The 16,623-nt window shown below is 46.2% G+C and overlaps 1 protein-coding gene and 1 long non-coding RNA gene across 4 annotated transcripts in view; both read right to left on the bottom strand.

Annotated features, from left to right (window-relative positions):
• The window catches only part of LOC137422652 (uncharacterized), a 1,758,619-nt gene that overhangs the window by 429,123 nt on the left and 1,312,873 nt on the right, over window positions 1–16,623 (bottom strand). The gene's annotated exons all lie outside the window — the stretch shown is intronic.
• The window catches only part of LOC137421885 (uncharacterized), a 37,736-nt gene that overhangs the window by 2,414 nt on the left and 18,699 nt on the right, over window positions 1–16,623 (bottom strand). For 2 of the 3 annotated variants that reach the window (XM_068108380.2, XM_068108382.2), the window contains 8 exons: window positions 9,242–9,329; window positions 8,873–8,999; window positions 8,526–8,681; window positions 5,785–5,856; window positions 3,911–4,030; window positions 3,601–3,723; window positions 3,334–3,451; window positions 76–185 (listed from right to left, as the gene is read on the bottom strand). In XM_068108380.2, the coding sequence (XP_067964481.2) occupies window positions 76–185; window positions 3,334–3,451; window positions 3,601–3,723; window positions 3,911–4,030; window positions 5,785–5,856; window positions 8,526–8,681; window positions 8,873–8,999; window positions 9,242–9,329 (914 nt within the window). The remainder of the gene's footprint in view (window positions 1–75; window positions 186–3,333; window positions 3,452–3,600; window positions 3,724–3,910; window positions 4,031–5,784; window positions 5,857–8,525; window positions 8,682–8,872; window positions 9,000–9,241; window positions 9,330–16,623) is intronic. The other variant, XM_068108381.2, reaches the window with a different exon arrangement.

Here is a 16,623-nt window from a genome sequence, read left to right as displayed (position 1 = left end):
CTTGTAATACAAAAGGCAACAAAAGCAACATCCCCATAAACCACAGCACACACATGAACAAAATGAATGACTCACCTTCTCTCAGCTTTGAGTAACCGCCGTAGCTTTTTAGCACTCGATTCTTCTGTGCCGTCCTTGTGCTCCACAACACTTGACTCACCTGACTTGGTCTCAGTTTCAGCCTCCTCGTAGGTGCCATTACGAAGATCATGAATCATAGTTTTGCATAGAGTTGAGATGAGGATAATGATAGAGAAACAGACACAGAGTGTGACAGGGAGTGGCAGGGAGACGGAGACAGAAACATAGTGGGGCGCATGGCCAATAGCGGAGGAAGGGCGCAGGGACGAGAGAGAGAGAGAGAGAGAGAGAGAGAGAGAGAGAGGAGGGGCGCATGGGCCAGGAGAGCAGGGGAGGCGCAGGGCCAGGAGAGCAGGAGAGGCGCAGGGCCAAGAGAGCAGGAGAGGCGCAGGGCCAAGAGAGCAGGAGAGGCGCAGGGCCAAGAGAGCAGGAGAGGCGCAGGGCCAAGAGAGCAGGAGAGGCGCAGGGCCAAGAGAGCAGAAGAGGCGCAGGGCAGAGACAGTGAACAAGAGGGGCACAGGGCCAAGATTGCAGGAGGGGTGCAAGGCCGAGAGAGCAGGAGTGGCGTAGGGCCAAGACAATGAGCAAGAAGGGCAGGAGGGGTGCAGGGCCGAGGAGGGGTGCAGGGTCGAGGAGGGGTGCAGGGTCGAGGAGGGGTGCAGGGTCGAGGAGGGGTGCAGGGTCGAGGAGGGGTGCAGGGTCGAGGAGGGGTGCAGGGTCGAGGAGGGGTGCAGGGTCGAGGAGGGGTGCAGGGTCGAGGAGGGGTGCAGGGTCGAGGAGGGGTGCAGGGTCGAGGAGGGGTGCAGGGTCGAGGAGGGGTGCAGGGCCGAGGAGGGGTGCAGGGCCGAGAGGGGGTGCAGGGCCGAGAGGGGTGCAAGGCCGAGACAGTGAGAGGGCACAGGGCAAAGACAGTGGGAGAATGCAGGGCCGAGATAGTGGAAGGGGTGCAGGCCCGAGACAGCAGGAGGGGGTGCAGGCCCGAAACAGCAGGAGGGGGTGCAGGCCCGAGACAGCAGGAATGATGCAAGCCGAGAGAGCCGGAGGGGCACCAGGAAGAATGATGAAAGGTATACAAAATCCAAGAAGCGTGAAACAATTTGGTGCACCATGGAATTGCAAATACATAAAAGCGATGTGGTTGTTCAACAGCATTTTATATGCAAAATAGCAACATGTTATGATGTATAGATATAATAATGTATGTAAAGCAGTGTATATGCAGGGAAAAGTAATCATAAATATACAGACACGTATTTAAAAGAGTCAAAAACAGTGACATATGTCAATAATCATAGGCATTTCATATTCAGGTTTGTGATTTGGTGGTTTAAATTAATAACAGGGTTTGGAGATGTAGTTTGTGTGCATGGGAGTACAAACATTGATGTTTTTCATTTAAATTAAGATTTGAACGGGTTTGACCGGTTACAGTTAGTTACGAACGTGAACATGCGAATTGAAAGGCAAAATGCCAATTTGCAAGTGAAAAAAAACAAAAAAAACAAACAATACGAGTGGAACAACAACCAAGCCAAAGGGTTGTTCATCACAATCACCATAAACGCAGATTCGGTGCAACAGTTTGCAACAATAAAAGGTTATTGGAGATTTTGCAGCAAAGAAGCGGAGATTAGACGTTACACCGAGTATCAATACATAAAGCCAGTTTTTGTTGTTTTAGATTTGGAAATTTTATGAAAATTTAAGTTTTTCAAGGATTTGTTTTTACATTTCCACGTTAAATTTAATGCGAGTTCAAAATACATCAAAAAGATGCTCCGTCGTGGTCAATAAAGAGAACAAAAGGAGCAAATGCAACATTCGATAGTCGCAATGATGAGTATTGCAATTCAGGTCCAGAGGTGAAGCAAAATGACATCCATGAATGACACACATTTGAGGATCGTCATAGGAGGGCACATCGGAGGAAAAGCAGTGTTAAATGGGCAGTGGCAGGTGAGCAGCATAATTGTAAAATAAGTAAAACAGCATCAGTCAATGTAAAATGTTTTTAAAAAATGTAAAAAGAAAAATGCGCAGCAAAGCAGGAAGAAGAGTTGGTATAAAGCAGGGCGAGGATGTGGAGGAGAGTCGAGGGGTGAAGGGAGGGAGTCGGGGGGGGGGGGGGGATGTGATGAGTCGAGGGTGTGGAGAGTCGAGGGGTGCAGAGGTGAGAGGGTGTGGCGAATCGAGGGTGAGGACGGTCAAGGAGAATTTTGGTAAAAGGAATTATCTCGACAAAAAAACACACCAGTTATCAACAAACAGGATAAAGGCAGGAAGTAGACACCCAACAAGCATGCACGGTTTCACGGCCAGACAAAGCCAAGGTTAAAACAATCATTACATCAGCAAGTTGAGGCGATGTCGGAGTGCATCAGTAACAGTGATTTCAAATGATGATGCCCATAGAAAATAGACAAAATAGACACAATTACGAAAAAATTGCAGAGAAAAGAAAATACAGGACATTTCACAGCCATTGTGGAATATTCCCAATACGCGATTACACATGGCACAACGGAAGATTTATAGTCGTACGTCCAAAGGAGTAGGTCCAAGGAACCCCAGCAATGATTCGGCACAATAGCGGTGCAATGATTTTGGATGCGGTGTTCGAAGGGAATACACAGAACAAAATTACGAACGGCATGATGATGTGAAAACGATGATTGCATTGGTTGTTAACCAAATAAGGTGTAACATCATTGGGAAAAAACGGCGAAACCGGTGGTGACGGTACGAGGTGGGACATAAAGGCAGGAAACGAAGAGGATCAAGATCATGATCAAAACAAGTTAATGGCATCAGAATTTTAAAAAAATGAGGAAATTAAGAATTTGTGGGGTTAGGGAGAAGGTTAAATAATATACGGCAATATGAGGTGGCAGTGCAGCGTGGTAAAGGAAAACGAGGATGGAGGCATTACCGCATCATCAGTTGGTCCAGCCCCAGCGTTTCCACAAGTTGGGGTCGAGGTCGAGGTCGATGACACAGCGTCCCACCATGCCCACCAAGCCGGGAACAGAGAGCAAACGCTCAGCCTCGGACGACAGCTACCTCTCTACATAGTCATTTCATGTTAACCAAATATACTCCTGAAAACTAATTATGATAACTTGTGGCCTAGTTTACAAAAGTTAGATGTAAAAGTTTGGGTGCAGACTGGGGAGATCTAAATGAAAAGCAGCTGATGTCGCTAACTCTCTCTGAGTACAAGAAGATTTTGTCCCACCGCGGGCAGAGAGGCACCTGCAGCTCTTTGCGCAGTTGGACAGCACCACGGGAAGCTTCCTCATTCCCAGGATCCAATCTGCAAGCCCTGTCATAGTTAGAGAGTGCTTCCTGGACCTCACCGTTCCCTTCAAGCCTGTGTGAATCATGGCAGGAGCAAAGAGAGGCCATTAAAAGAGAAGAAAGGAACAAATAATAATGGAAAATTTAGTAAAAGTGATGCTGATAGATTAGATGGCGGTAGGAATGCGAGCGCATGTGCCAGGTGTGTGGAGTGAGGTTTACTGGACTGCATGAGCGATGAGCGTTTGGACAAGATAGCGGCGTGCGTTGCGATGAGCCGGTCCCGCTTTAACCGCCTCTTCAAAATCCTTGATGGCACGAGCCAAAGCTCCTTTGTTGGCATACCTGCCAGAGGGAATGTTCGATGAGGATTGAAAAATGACGAAATGACAATTCATGGTTAATGTGGTAAAAATAAACAAACACCTCGAGAGTGCTGAAACGTCAAGCCATTTTGCGTAAATATCCTTTTACAATAATCATCAGCACAAACACAAAGCGCACACACAAATGAGCTTGTGGTTTCACGTACAATGCACCCCGTGCAACCAGAGCGTCCACGTTATCCCGATCTATCTCCAAGGCCTCCGTGTATGCGGTCATAGCCTCGGGGAGGCGGCCGGCTCTGAAATGGGCCACACCTGTTTGTACACTTCACACAAACGACTGATAAATGCATTGTAGCGATTCCCTCTGTTTAGCATGCAAAATTTGAGTCTTCCAATCCATGACTGCTGTTATGGAGTGAAATAAAGAAAGAAACAAAACAAGTAAACACAAGACAAAACAAGAAAGAGCAATCAGAGATTGCAGACCCTCGCCGATATGTATTTTTAGTGGTTTTCAAGACTTTTGTGTTAAAACAAATATGGCGGCCGAACCACGTGACAGATGACGTCATAATTTTTTTTCTCCACCAATTTATCCCGAGATGACGCTCAACAAATTTCATCTGATCGGATGAAGTTTTATACTTGTCCAATTATGATGTCATAATGGAGGCACCTATGACTATTAATATGTTATTCCCCATGGGAAGTTCTTTACAACGAGCCATATCGCAATTTTGTCTGCAGCGCTTTCAGAGATATGGAGGTGCAAAGGTTTTCGTTTTTTCCAAGATGGTGTCCATACCACGTGACCTATGACGTCATAATTATCATTAAAAATTCCACAGGAGGAGGCGCTTACGTCAATCGCACCTCCATATGAAAATTTATGGTGAACATTCCCTGTCAATCGGACCAATGGTTGCAGAGAAAATCATATTTATTGTGCGGACAGACAGACACAGACAGACAGACAAAAAGACTCAAATGCAACACCCTCTCCTCTGGTGAGGGTAAAAATCGCATTGGGCCGCTTAGCCCAATGGTTTTTTTTTTAAATACATCGTCGAGGCTCATGGAAAAGCTAGTACACTGAATGGATAAAGACATACGAGGACAAAAGAAACATAAGAGAGAGAGGGGGGAAACACCGACATCAGAGATGAAGGCCAAGATAGGGGCAGACTTGGACAAACAATGGGTGTGACAAGGAAAGAGCGACAGGAAAGGATGTATGGGGTGGACAAAATGGATACAGAAAGAAACTCTCAGGAGGGAAAACTGAAAATTTGGAAGGAGGAGGGATTGGGGTGGGGGTGTGGAGGGGAGAGGGGAGTTGGGTTAACGAGGGTAGGAAAGATCATGGTTTTGGATTGGAGTGAGATTGAAGAGAATGCGGAAGTTGGTTTCGCTAGTGGGAAAAAAAGAGGCACGAATCAGTGGATGTGAGCTTCCATTTTAAGGTACCACATGTAAATGTAGTATCTTAAAGCAGATCACATCCCATGAAAGAAAGCCAACCAAGAGAAGGGCAGCAGAAACAGGGCAGCAGTCGAGGATACACACAAGGAACCATGTGTGGTGAGGTGGAGATGGCAGGCATGACGAAAGCAAATTAATCAAAACAAACCTTTATCTGGAAGAGAAAAAAGGGCATTATGGGAAATTGATAAAATTAAAATGAATGACTCAAATGAACGTGTACCATCAGGTGGTAATCCACTCTGTCAAATCATCAAGGCCATCTGCCTTCAATGCTGACATTTCAAATCTACCTTCACAGGAAGACGATGCGTACCATTTCTGAGCATATCGTTCGGATTCGTGGCTTCTTAAAGATTCCGCAAATTTAACAGATTACAATCCTTAAATTTATTTATTTATGCAGAATACATCTGTCTTCTTTTTCAGAGACTCATGGAAGAGTAACAGATTTCATCTTACCCGCACATGCTCTCCTCCCAACTGACAGTCAGATTCATGAATCCAACACACTAAAATATGTGTGCAGCGTGGTAAAGTCTTCAGTTGAACATACAGCAGTTCAAATCTACCTTCACAGGAAGACGATGCGTACCATTTCTGAGCATATCGTTCGGATTGGTGGCTTCTTAAAGATTCCGCAAAGTCATTGGGCATGAAGCAATCCCTGTGGATATAAAACACGAGGGTGGAAGGAGGAATAGCACGAGGAAGTCAGGATTTGGGAAAAGATTCGAAATGACGATCATAAAGATTTACTGGGGTGATTATTACAATCCTTAAATTTATTTATTTATGCAGAATACATCTGTCTTCTTTTTCAGAGACTCATGGAAGAGTAAGAGATTTCATCTTACCCGCACATGCTCTCCTCCCAACTGACAGTCAGATTCATGAATCCAACACACTAAAATATGCAATTTAATGTCAATTTGTCTGTCTGTCTGCTTTTTTGCCTGCGATACATTCGGTCATTATTTATACAATCTCAACCAAATTTGCCAGGAGTCACATGATACAGGTTGCAGCGACTTAACTCACCCTTCTCCCCTAGGTGGATTAAGGCCTTAGACAAATTTTAGGTGTATAATTAGGTGTATAAATACCTCGGTGTGGTGTTTCATGGAGCACACCTACCAGACGTAAAGATTATTATAACCAAAAACAATTCAGTCAATTCTGTCCAGCATACAATTACCTTTTTAAACAGTCGCCGCTAAACTGGAAAAAGTTTGGAGGAAAGCCGACGTGCTTAAAGCATTCTACGCTTATCGCTGCCCCCACAGACGAATGGATCAGAGCAATCTCGACTTGCTAGACCTAGGAAAGCAGCAAAGATATTTAGCTAATGGAGCAGGAGCTGCGTAAACAAGTCTTTACGCATGAATAAAGAATCCCATCACCTGGTCCGATTGTTCTAGCCACCAGATTATATGTGGACTGTATATGGATTGTATATAACTTGTATCTTGGGGTCTCAGATGTGATTTATCCCGGCCATGGTTTCATATGTGATGTGTAATATTGCCCCCGACACCCTTAGGGCACGATTGTGACCTTTATTTGATGCATAACCCAATTCCTAAGGGTCGTTAGCTTGAAGAAAATTGGACGCACTAACACATTGGCAGTGTATCGGCTAATAGTCGCTGGTTCGCACATCTATCGGAAATAAAAAATATTATAAGTAGTTATCCCATTCCGTCAAGTTGTGGCTGACTTCTGGTGACATTCATGATCAAATTTCTCCAAACATCCCTAACCTGTACTGCTTTCCGAAGCTCTGGCAGAGACAACTTGGTTGCAGCCTTTAGCCCCTCCATCGGGCATGTCCAAGACTTACATCCATACATTGCAACTAGAAGTACCAGAGCATCCACCAGTCTCCTCTTGGTCTACATCGTCACATCTTTGTACCAGTATTATTTGGTGGACGTTAGATTCCACGGTCTCCTTCGTGAAGAGTAGGCGAGCTGTAGCTGACGCCATGAACAATCTAAAAATTCCCGCCATAACCTGTAGAGGGCATCAGCGGCACAGCCATGCCCTCAGTCAATGATGACATATGGGCTGGAGGGGTAGAGAAGGAGGATGGGACCCAGAATCTAAATTTTCACTCATGAGGTGCTATAGGGTTGACAGGAGAGCCTGGAAGTACGCACACTCACTTCTGAGCTACCTTGCCTGGTTTTGAATGCCAATCGAGCAATAAATTGTCATACCCGTGCTTCGCAAGAAGGGTAATTCATCAATGTGTGTGCCGTCAATGTGCGTGTCGTCCCTCGAAATGTACGTTAAACTGGGTGTCCCATCTGCCGGCATAGTTTGTGGGTGTTAAATATCCCACGGTGTCCTTTGTGAAGAGAAGGTTAACAAATTACAAATTCCTGCACACTCGGTCAAGTGTTCTGCGTCAAAGTTGTGACCCGAGCCAATAAACTGCTTCGGTAGCTCTGACGCTGTGTATAAATCATGATATATGATGATGATGATGATGCATGATAGCTGCATCATGGAGCATGTCATCTTTGGAGGAGACGTGATGCCAGCTGTTCTGTGTTTATTCACTCAGGAACTTTGAATGCCCCCATAGCACTGGAGTCTCAAGTATCCAATAGGCTGGTAAACAAATCAAATTTCTAAATCTGAGCTTAAAATCTTCAACGTCGCCCAACAGCCTGAGTTTTTGGCATTTAGTCGGTGGATGCGGCAGAAATGGAAAGGGTTAAATTTCCGACTTCCATGTAATATTTGCTGATCTTTAACATTAAATAATTTTCATCACTGCAAGTCATTCATCTATATAATAATAGCGTAAGGACTCGACTTTGTTATCCCTTTTACACCGCACCCAGTGACCCGATGCCCACGGCACGAATGGATTTACGACCTACGAACCGCGCTCTTTGTTTATCACGTACAGCCATACTCGAAAAATCAGAATTAGCCGACGTTGGGGCCCAAAAGCATCCGATTAACTGCCGATACGACGCCATCTTACGACGCCATCGTATTGGCGTCTGCTGGGCGCAGGCGAAGCAAGCCGTCCGCTGATTGAACAGGCGAAGGCGAAAGCAAGCCGTCCACCGAGTGGACAATCCAGAGCATGCATTTGTGCCGGTGTCGGCGATCGTTGTTCATATACGCACTCTTCATTCTCATCTTTCTTCCTAACTCTTACTCGGACAAGCAAATCCCCTATGCCACCCATAATGGTACACTCTATCCATACACCACATCCTCCCTTCCGTGGATGTTCCACGGGTTTCGGCTAGTAATAATTAATGTGTAAAACCTATTTGCAGTCCTCATCTGGTGCAAACGTAAAATCCTTACCGTTGCAGACCACGGAGAAGGGAAGGCGGATGTGAATCAGACACATTGATGTCATACAGGGCCCAATCCACGGCACCGGGATTGGGAAAACCCAGAGACGAGTGAAGCACATCTTCGTAGTAACCACGTGGATCATCCCACACACCGAGTGCACAGCTGCGGACAATGGAATAGAGACGAATAAACATGGCAGCATAGGCCGTTTGGAGAACAAGGAGAGGTTGGTGCTAAAAACATTGGGGAGAGGTTAGGGAAGCACAGCAAGGTGAAACATTCCAAGTCGGAGCTTGTTGGTGCCAGCACTCCTTATCAGAACATAGCATGCCAATTATCAGCATGGATCATACCGGTGCCGGCGTGGAAACGCATCCTCATTGACGAGCCCCAACTGGGCGCACGACCCCGCAGGCAGCAGGGAGGGCAGGAGCGACACCGTGAACTTCGAGCGCTCCGTGTCCACGGCTTTCAGAACCACTGTGGAGGAACGGTGACAATATCACTACAACCATTATAATTGGAATGATAATTACTTGTACACAAGGAAGACCGCTCACAGAGAGGCAAAGTTGCTGCGTTTGCATTCCCGTTAAGGCAACGTGATGGAAAGTTCGGATGTTGTAGAGTTCAGATTTATTTTACATACAAATGATTGATCTTTGCGTTTCCCAGAACGAGAACAATGAGACAATGCAATTCAGTGAGACAGCTGAATCCACCTTGCAACATGTCTCCAACCCGGTAGTAATCCAAGGTATCGTTATGTTGTCGTCCATGGGGGGGCATCTCACGCAGGGGGCAGAGAGCCTGGGGTGAGGGAGAGAAGAGAGGGGAGGGGGAGAGAATAAATAACTATCAGCAGGATCCCACATCATTATAATTGGAATATTATTGTCCTGTCAGCCCTGCGGTTAACACCGCTGGATGACAAATAGCCGTAACAACCCTTAAATTCCGAGGCGTGTAGCCGAAACTGGCGATTGGTCCATCGCGCACGAGTGAGGGAACCAAAGCGCTTACCTCAGACGGAAGCCACACGGGTTTATTCTCGAACCCACAGAACAAATAAACACACACGACACAACAAATGAAAGTACCACGATGACGATTTAATAAAAGTACGTGTAAATGAGATAAAAATGAAAAGTGAGGTAAATCCAAATTCAAATTTGAGCCGTCTCCACAAAGACACAACAGGGGAAAGTTAAGATAAAATAAATTGTTTTCTCTGGTCAGGCGGCACTCAGCTTGCTCAACGAGATCGTTGAATGAAGTCAGCAGTACAAAGTGGGAAATGCGCCAACAATGGTGCCGAGTCGCTCTCTACAGCTCCACGTACATGAGGTAACTTATACGGGCGGTCCTCCTTTGGTCCACACTCCGTCCAAAGCGCTGTGAGTCCCACAAACCGCCACTAACACCTCCTCCTCACGATCGCAAAATTTCCACACCGCTCTCTCTCAGCACCAGCGCACCGAGCCAGAAAAGCCAGCACAAAAGCGACCGATCGAGAACAAAGACCAGACTGAGAGAAAGCGTGTCAGCGATTCTTCTTCTTTTTCCCTCAAGCTCAAACCTTCTAGCCCTGACGTCACTCTGTCCAATCGCCGAGCTCTCGCGAAACACCCATGGTGTTGCTGGACCAATGACTAAGCTCAGGGCGTGGCCTGTCGGTTACGATCGCTGGGAGGCGGGGTTTAATTGTCAATCGAGAATGTTCGGCTTCTGTCAGCATGGTGTTGGTTATGGTTGGTTAATGGACGATTGTTGTTACAGTTGTAACGAGCATGAGTTTTTATGGCCGGCCTTGTTATAATTGTAAAAACATAGGGAAAACCACAGGGAGCAATCACAGACTGGGGAAAACCAACTTTAATCCCTACCTAATTAACTTAGCAACTCCCCCCCTCCTGTGAAGACACAAACAATCTTAAGCCCAGTTTCCCGACTCAATACATCAAAATGTCTCCTACGCATCCACTGTCCATGCTTATATGATACAATCCTACCTTTACTATTGTATTTCATTATCTACCCCCACAAACGTAACATTATCAACAAAGCTCCACAGCTTACAACCCCTCCTGTGCCCACCTAACCCCACTGCCCATGAGACCTTCCCCTGACCTTGAGATTAAAGTAAATAAACACTTATTTTTGGTTTGTGACATCCCCAAATTCTTTCTCTAGGCTCCAACTATAGATGTGGACATCAAATACGTTAATCACCCAAATTGGTTCCATATCTGCAATGGTAACATGTAATGGCTCGAAACCAAAGGCAAGCATTCCTTTCTGAAGTTTGTGAACTCCGTGGCTATCAAAACCGCTCCGATAAATGACTCAACAAGCCAAAGGTTTTACTGCACGTAGTGCTTCCTAATTGGTGTACATGCATTACCTCGGGGCAAAGTTCCGGTGCAAACAAAGATAAAGGGTATTAGACTTACAGCAGCGAAAGAAAAATATCAAATAATGTTTGAGGACGAAATAATAATGGCATGAAAATTGGTCAAAAGGTTTTGAGGAGATATTGAGGTTGTATGCACATCGCCTGCGATATGCAAAAAACTAGCCTGATCCATTTTTGGATACGACTGCACCTGAAACAGCTTTGCTGTGCATTGAGGATAAATGAGAAACTTGGAGTGGTGGATGATACTCTTGGGTCCGACCAACCTGTGACGACCTGCATTCAAGGTAAGGTGCCTTGATGTTTACTGTCCCATTGCCAACATTCTTGGTAAAATAGGTCAAATCCCCATTGAATAGTCATTGGAAACTGGAATTAAGTTCAGGAAGATGGAACTTTCCGCGCTGGTACCTGGCACTAAATTTCAGTATTTCAAGGTACAAACCCAAAATCAAAACCAATACGAAAGAAGTGACGACTTGGGAATATTTTAACCCTCGGGAGAACAAGCAATAACATTTGTATTTGTAAAAGCAATTTTGCTGGTGTCGAAGCAAAGGGCTGAAGGCTTTGTCCAGACTATCATTCCGAAATGGCAAATGAAACTTAAAACGGACGGTCATAACTTTCGGGTGCAGTCATTCCCAAACCTTTTGAAGTTTACACCTTTATTTTTGCCTTTTGCCCTGCGTCTGCAGAATGAGCAATGGCTCTTCATGGTCAAAAATTATATAAACGTGCATTATTAATCAAGGCTCGTGTGATTATGAAAGAGCAGACCAAGACAGAGATCTCTTGTCGCCATCCTCCCCCTGCCTGACAGGTTAGCCGTTAGCATGTGTTCTTCCAGAATTCCACACCTGCTTACCCTCCCAAATTACAAGCTGGATGCTCACTTCCATTCCACCAAGCTTCTGTTCTCTCATCTTTTTTTTTTTCCTTTTTTTTGTATACAGAGTCGAGGCTCGTGAAAGGGGTAACATTTATCAAACAAACAAATCAAACAAACAAGCAAACAAAGTATATAAAAAGGGGAGCGGTCGACAAGATGGGGAGAGAAGGGGAGGAAGCACACAAACACAACATTTGAGAGCAGGGACATCGGGAGATGTGTGGGAGGGAGAGGGCCTGGGGGGAGGCAGGATAGGTATAAAACGCAAGGACACCAAGGACTTCCAGGAAAGAAGTCGGCACCTCAAAAAGTGGATTTGGGGTGAAATTAGCGGGGGTAGAAAAGATCAAGGTTTTGGATTGGGGAAGATAAGAGATGGTGGTGAACAGCCGTTTTAAAGACCTGGAGGGAGGAGTGGGATTGAAGAGAGTGAGGGAGTTTGTTCCAGAGGCGGGAGAAAAGAGGAGTGAAGGTGAGCAGAGAGTCTTGATTTTGGCAGTTTAACCATAAGAGGGTTGCAGGCAGATCTTGTGCGACCTGTAGGAATATTTGGGGGACAGAGCCCAGAGAGAGCTGGGGGAGCAAGGTCGGAGAGGAGTCAGTAGTAGACGGAAAGACCACCAACCAGCCTGCGGAGAGTAAGTGAAAGGCCCTCGGAGATAGCGTCATCGCGGGAGATTCCAATGTTTCTGAACGCTTTGGTTTCAACAGCGTGAAGACGAGCTAGGTGTGAGGCAGGTGCACCAGCCCAGAGGGGAGAGCAATATTCCATTGAGCTGCGGATGAAAGCCTTGTATGTGGTGAGGAGCTCAGGTGTGCCAAGGAAGGACTTTGCACGACGGAGGATGCCCAGTCAGCGACTGGCTTTGGAGGCCAGCTTGGAAATGTGGTTTTCCCAGGAAAGATCATGGCAGATAGTGAGACCCAAAAGCTTGATTGACAGAACTTCTTCGAGAGGATTATTCAGAAAGTAGATGGGAGGGTTGTCCAGTCGGTCTTTTCGGAGAGACATCGTAAGAGTGTGAGATTTGTCAGGATTGAAAGACATTGAAAGAATCTTATGGAACAGACGCACGGTATCTATTGGTTCATGCCTCTGCCTCCAGTCCTTCAAGAGTGCTGCCCGTCGACACTTCGGGCTTTCGCCCATACCTACTAATGTTCTCTTCCTTCCTCGAAGACCCCCTTCCTCCCCACCCAGGCCCCTTTGCTTTATGCAACTCATTCACTCACATGTGAGATCTTTGCTTCCCTGTTAACCTTTGATTCTCCATAAGTCTATGAACCTGCTCTCCTCTGTTGTTTAGCTACTCCATGAACCTACAGTCCATACCATAAAAGTGAATTTGTATGTATATGTATATGTATGTATGTATGTATGTATGTATGTATGTATGTATGTATGTATGTATGTATGTATGTATGTATGTATATATATATATATATATATATATATATATATATATATATATATATATATATATATATATAGATAGATATATATATATATATATATATATATATATATAGATATATATAGATATAGATATATATATATATATATATATAGATATATATATATATATATATATATATATGTTGTGGATATGAGAATTGCTGTGTTTTTTTAAATTGTAGTGTAATGAATTGTTGTAAATATCACCCTCCTTCCTCCATTTGGTGTGTAAAGGTCAAAGGTCGTCCCCTTAGTTATTCCATATACAATCACGTAGCAAATCATAGAGTTCCTTTTTTAGTAGTTATCTCCTTATTCTGTGTATTAGTTTAAGGCTTTGTCTTCCATTAATTGACACTCCATTGCACCGAATTCAAATAAGGTAGATTCCCTTCCAATGCCCCTTTTGTCAGCCATTGCCAACTGCATTGGGCGGTTTTCTGCGTGTGGTTTTCTGCATTCGCCGCTGCTGCTTTGGGACCGTGTTTTTCGCTGCAAGACTCCATTGAGCACGAGGTCATCTCGGAGCAGAAGGTGGGAGGAGTCAGCCCAGCGCCAGGAACAAGGCGTGGCCTTGCCAACGCCTCCTCTGGGGGCGGGATCGGTGGGCCCTCGCGGCCAATCAGGGCCGAGGCGAGCTCGCCGATGGGCGTGTCCTGGAGGCCGGCGGCTTGATCGCCCCAGGCGCAATAAAAGCGCGCGCGCAAGCCTTTTGAGAGAAGACGCGCAGGAAGATCTTTGAGAGTCGGCAGATGCGTGAGAAAGACGCGCAGGAAGATCTTTGAGAGAGTCGGCAGATGCGTGAGAGAGGCGCACAGGAAGATCTTTGAGAGAGTCGGCAGATGCGTCAGAGAGCGAGCCCATCACGCAACGCCCCCACAAGAGAGATGAGCTTGACTCCACCACGCAGCTTTGACTCCACCACGCAGCTTCGACTCGCTGCTACGCGGGAACCAGTTTGCGGTGGCATCGGTGGCTGTCGAGGTCCAGGCCGACGTCCCGTGCGGGATAAAGCCCCAGCCAGCGTCCAGCTGAACCTTCCTCTCCCTCCAGCCATCCACCTCCTGCCATTCCTGTCATCATCCCCCGTGTAAGTGTGCTTGTTGTCTGTCTTTTGTCTCGTCCCTGGGTTTAAGTAAGACTGCAGTAGTTAAGCTAAAAATTGCATTGTGTCCTTCTGGTCCGTCCTCTTTCTGTCTTTATTTTCGTATCCTTCCTTCTCCTTGGTTACTTTTGACTTGTACATCATTAGTTAGTAATAAATTATATTTGTTCCTCCTTACTCTGCCTTCTTTCCTTTACATCCGTTTCGTCCTCGTCTTTTCCCAATTGAATACCTGTGGCACGATTTGGCCAACGTTTCGGAATCGGGTTAGTGAATGCTAATGACTCGAACTTCGGGTTGCTAAAAACCACTCGGCAACTAGACCATCTAAAACCGGGGTTCGAGCGGGAGTCCCTCCCTTGCTTCACGGTCAGGAGTGGCACTCGGGTCCTTGGGACGTTTTGTAGACCAAATACCCTGGCTGCTCCCGACCGGAAGGAGCGTTGGGACCCCCAGGACTCACGTCGGTCAGTCGCGGACAAGGCGATTAATCCCCCCTTCTTAAGGGGGAAAGGCCGACATAGAGATCCGTAACAATATATATATATATATATATATCTATATATATATATCTATATATATCTATATATATCTATATATATATACACTAGCAGAAGTACCCGGCATTGCCGGGCGGGGGAGGAGGGGAGGGGGAAGAGGAGGTGAGGGGAACGGGGGGGAGGGGGGAGGGGGAGGGGGGGAGGGGGAGGGGGAAGGGGGGGGGAGGAGGAGAGGGGGGAGGAGGGGAGGGGGAAGAGGAGGGGAGGGGAACAGGGGGGAGGGGGAGGGGGAAGGGGGGAGGGGGAAGGGGGGAGGGGGGAGGGGGAAGGGGAAGGGGGGAGGGGAGGGTGTGGGGGTGCCTGGGGGAAGAAGGGCCCCTTCCCCTCCCCCTCCCCCCCCTTCCCCCCATTCCCCTCCCCTCCTCTTCCCCCTCCCCTCCTCTTCCCCCTCCCCTCCTCCTTAACACCAGGGGGGTTGACTCAGCCTGTCATCCTACCGAGGTCGGCAAATTGAGTACCAGTTCACTGGTAATTCCCTGTGTGCCGCAAGAGGCGCCTAACAGGGTTGGCGGCACGAACCCGGAAGTCGGAACTCATTGTCGTCAAATAAATGTAGCATGTATGTTTCACTCTCTGTCACATGCCGTTGGTCCCATGTCAATCGGATGAAGTTGAAAAATTAACATTACGAAGTTTCTCTGGGACGTACTGATTCCGAATAATGAAGTTGAAAAATTAACGTTCCGAAATACGCTAATTACGCTAACAGAAGCGCTGGCGCTGCGAAGCGCTAGAGGGAGCGCTGCGCTCCCTCCCTTCGATTCCCTCCCTCTTCTGCTAGCGTTTCTGTGCTAATACGCTAATTTTAAAACCCGAAGTTTTTTAAAATTTAAGGTGTGCTGTAGTTGCTCTGAGACGTACTGATTCCGAATATGCCTTTGGTTTTTCTCTGCGATGAGTAGTTCTCGAGTTATAAGAGGACAAACAAACAAACATACTTTACTGCTATATATATATATATATATATATATATATATATATATATATATATATATATATATATATATATATATATGTCACGCTACCAGATTCTTGTACCAGATGTGCTAAACATCTACTGCGTATAAACGCCGTTGAAAGGCGGCGCCACGTGTTTCACTGTTTTCGCTCCCGGATTGATCATTTATCAGCAATAAACTGCCGGAAATATACCTTTATTGGACACAGTTTCGTCTCATATTTCACCCACTGACGGAAAAATATACGATCTTTCGTTCTATGACAGTGGCATTACATGTTATGACCGTTGAAGCCTGAATTTTGCTTCAGACTCGACGGTCATTTTCTGCGATTCCGCAGCAACAGTCGCCTGGTGGCGCGCTAGTCGCTACAGGTGTTTGTTTTGGATTTCCGGGAAGTTTGGGCCGGTGTTGACCTTGGTTGGGTACATTGTCGGGAAATTTATCGAATTTATGACTTCAGTTGACTATGGATTCACAAGGCTCAGTTTCCTCAGTGGTTTCTGCATCTGGACGTGACTGGCTTGATTTGATTCTACCCGCACCCAAATTGGATGTGGAAAATGATGTCGAAGACCTCGAGGTGACTCTGCTGCTGTTGGTGGCAAGCGTGCCAGGCCAACCTGCTCTCACTGTAAGCCGGCCGGCCATCGCAGAAGCAACAGGGGTGTTGTGACCTGTCCACTACTTATATGACAATTTGATTCATTTTGTTG

The sequence above is a fragment of the Myxine glutinosa genome, chromosome 2, assembly GCF_964187855.1.
Source record: "Myxine glutinosa chromosome 2, kmMyxGlut1.1, whole genome shotgun sequence".
NCBI classification, from domain to species: domain Eukaryota; kingdom Metazoa; phylum Chordata; class Myxini; order Myxiniformes; family Myxinidae; genus Myxine; species Myxine glutinosa.
This window is presented reverse-complemented; position numbering and strand designations above follow the sequence as displayed.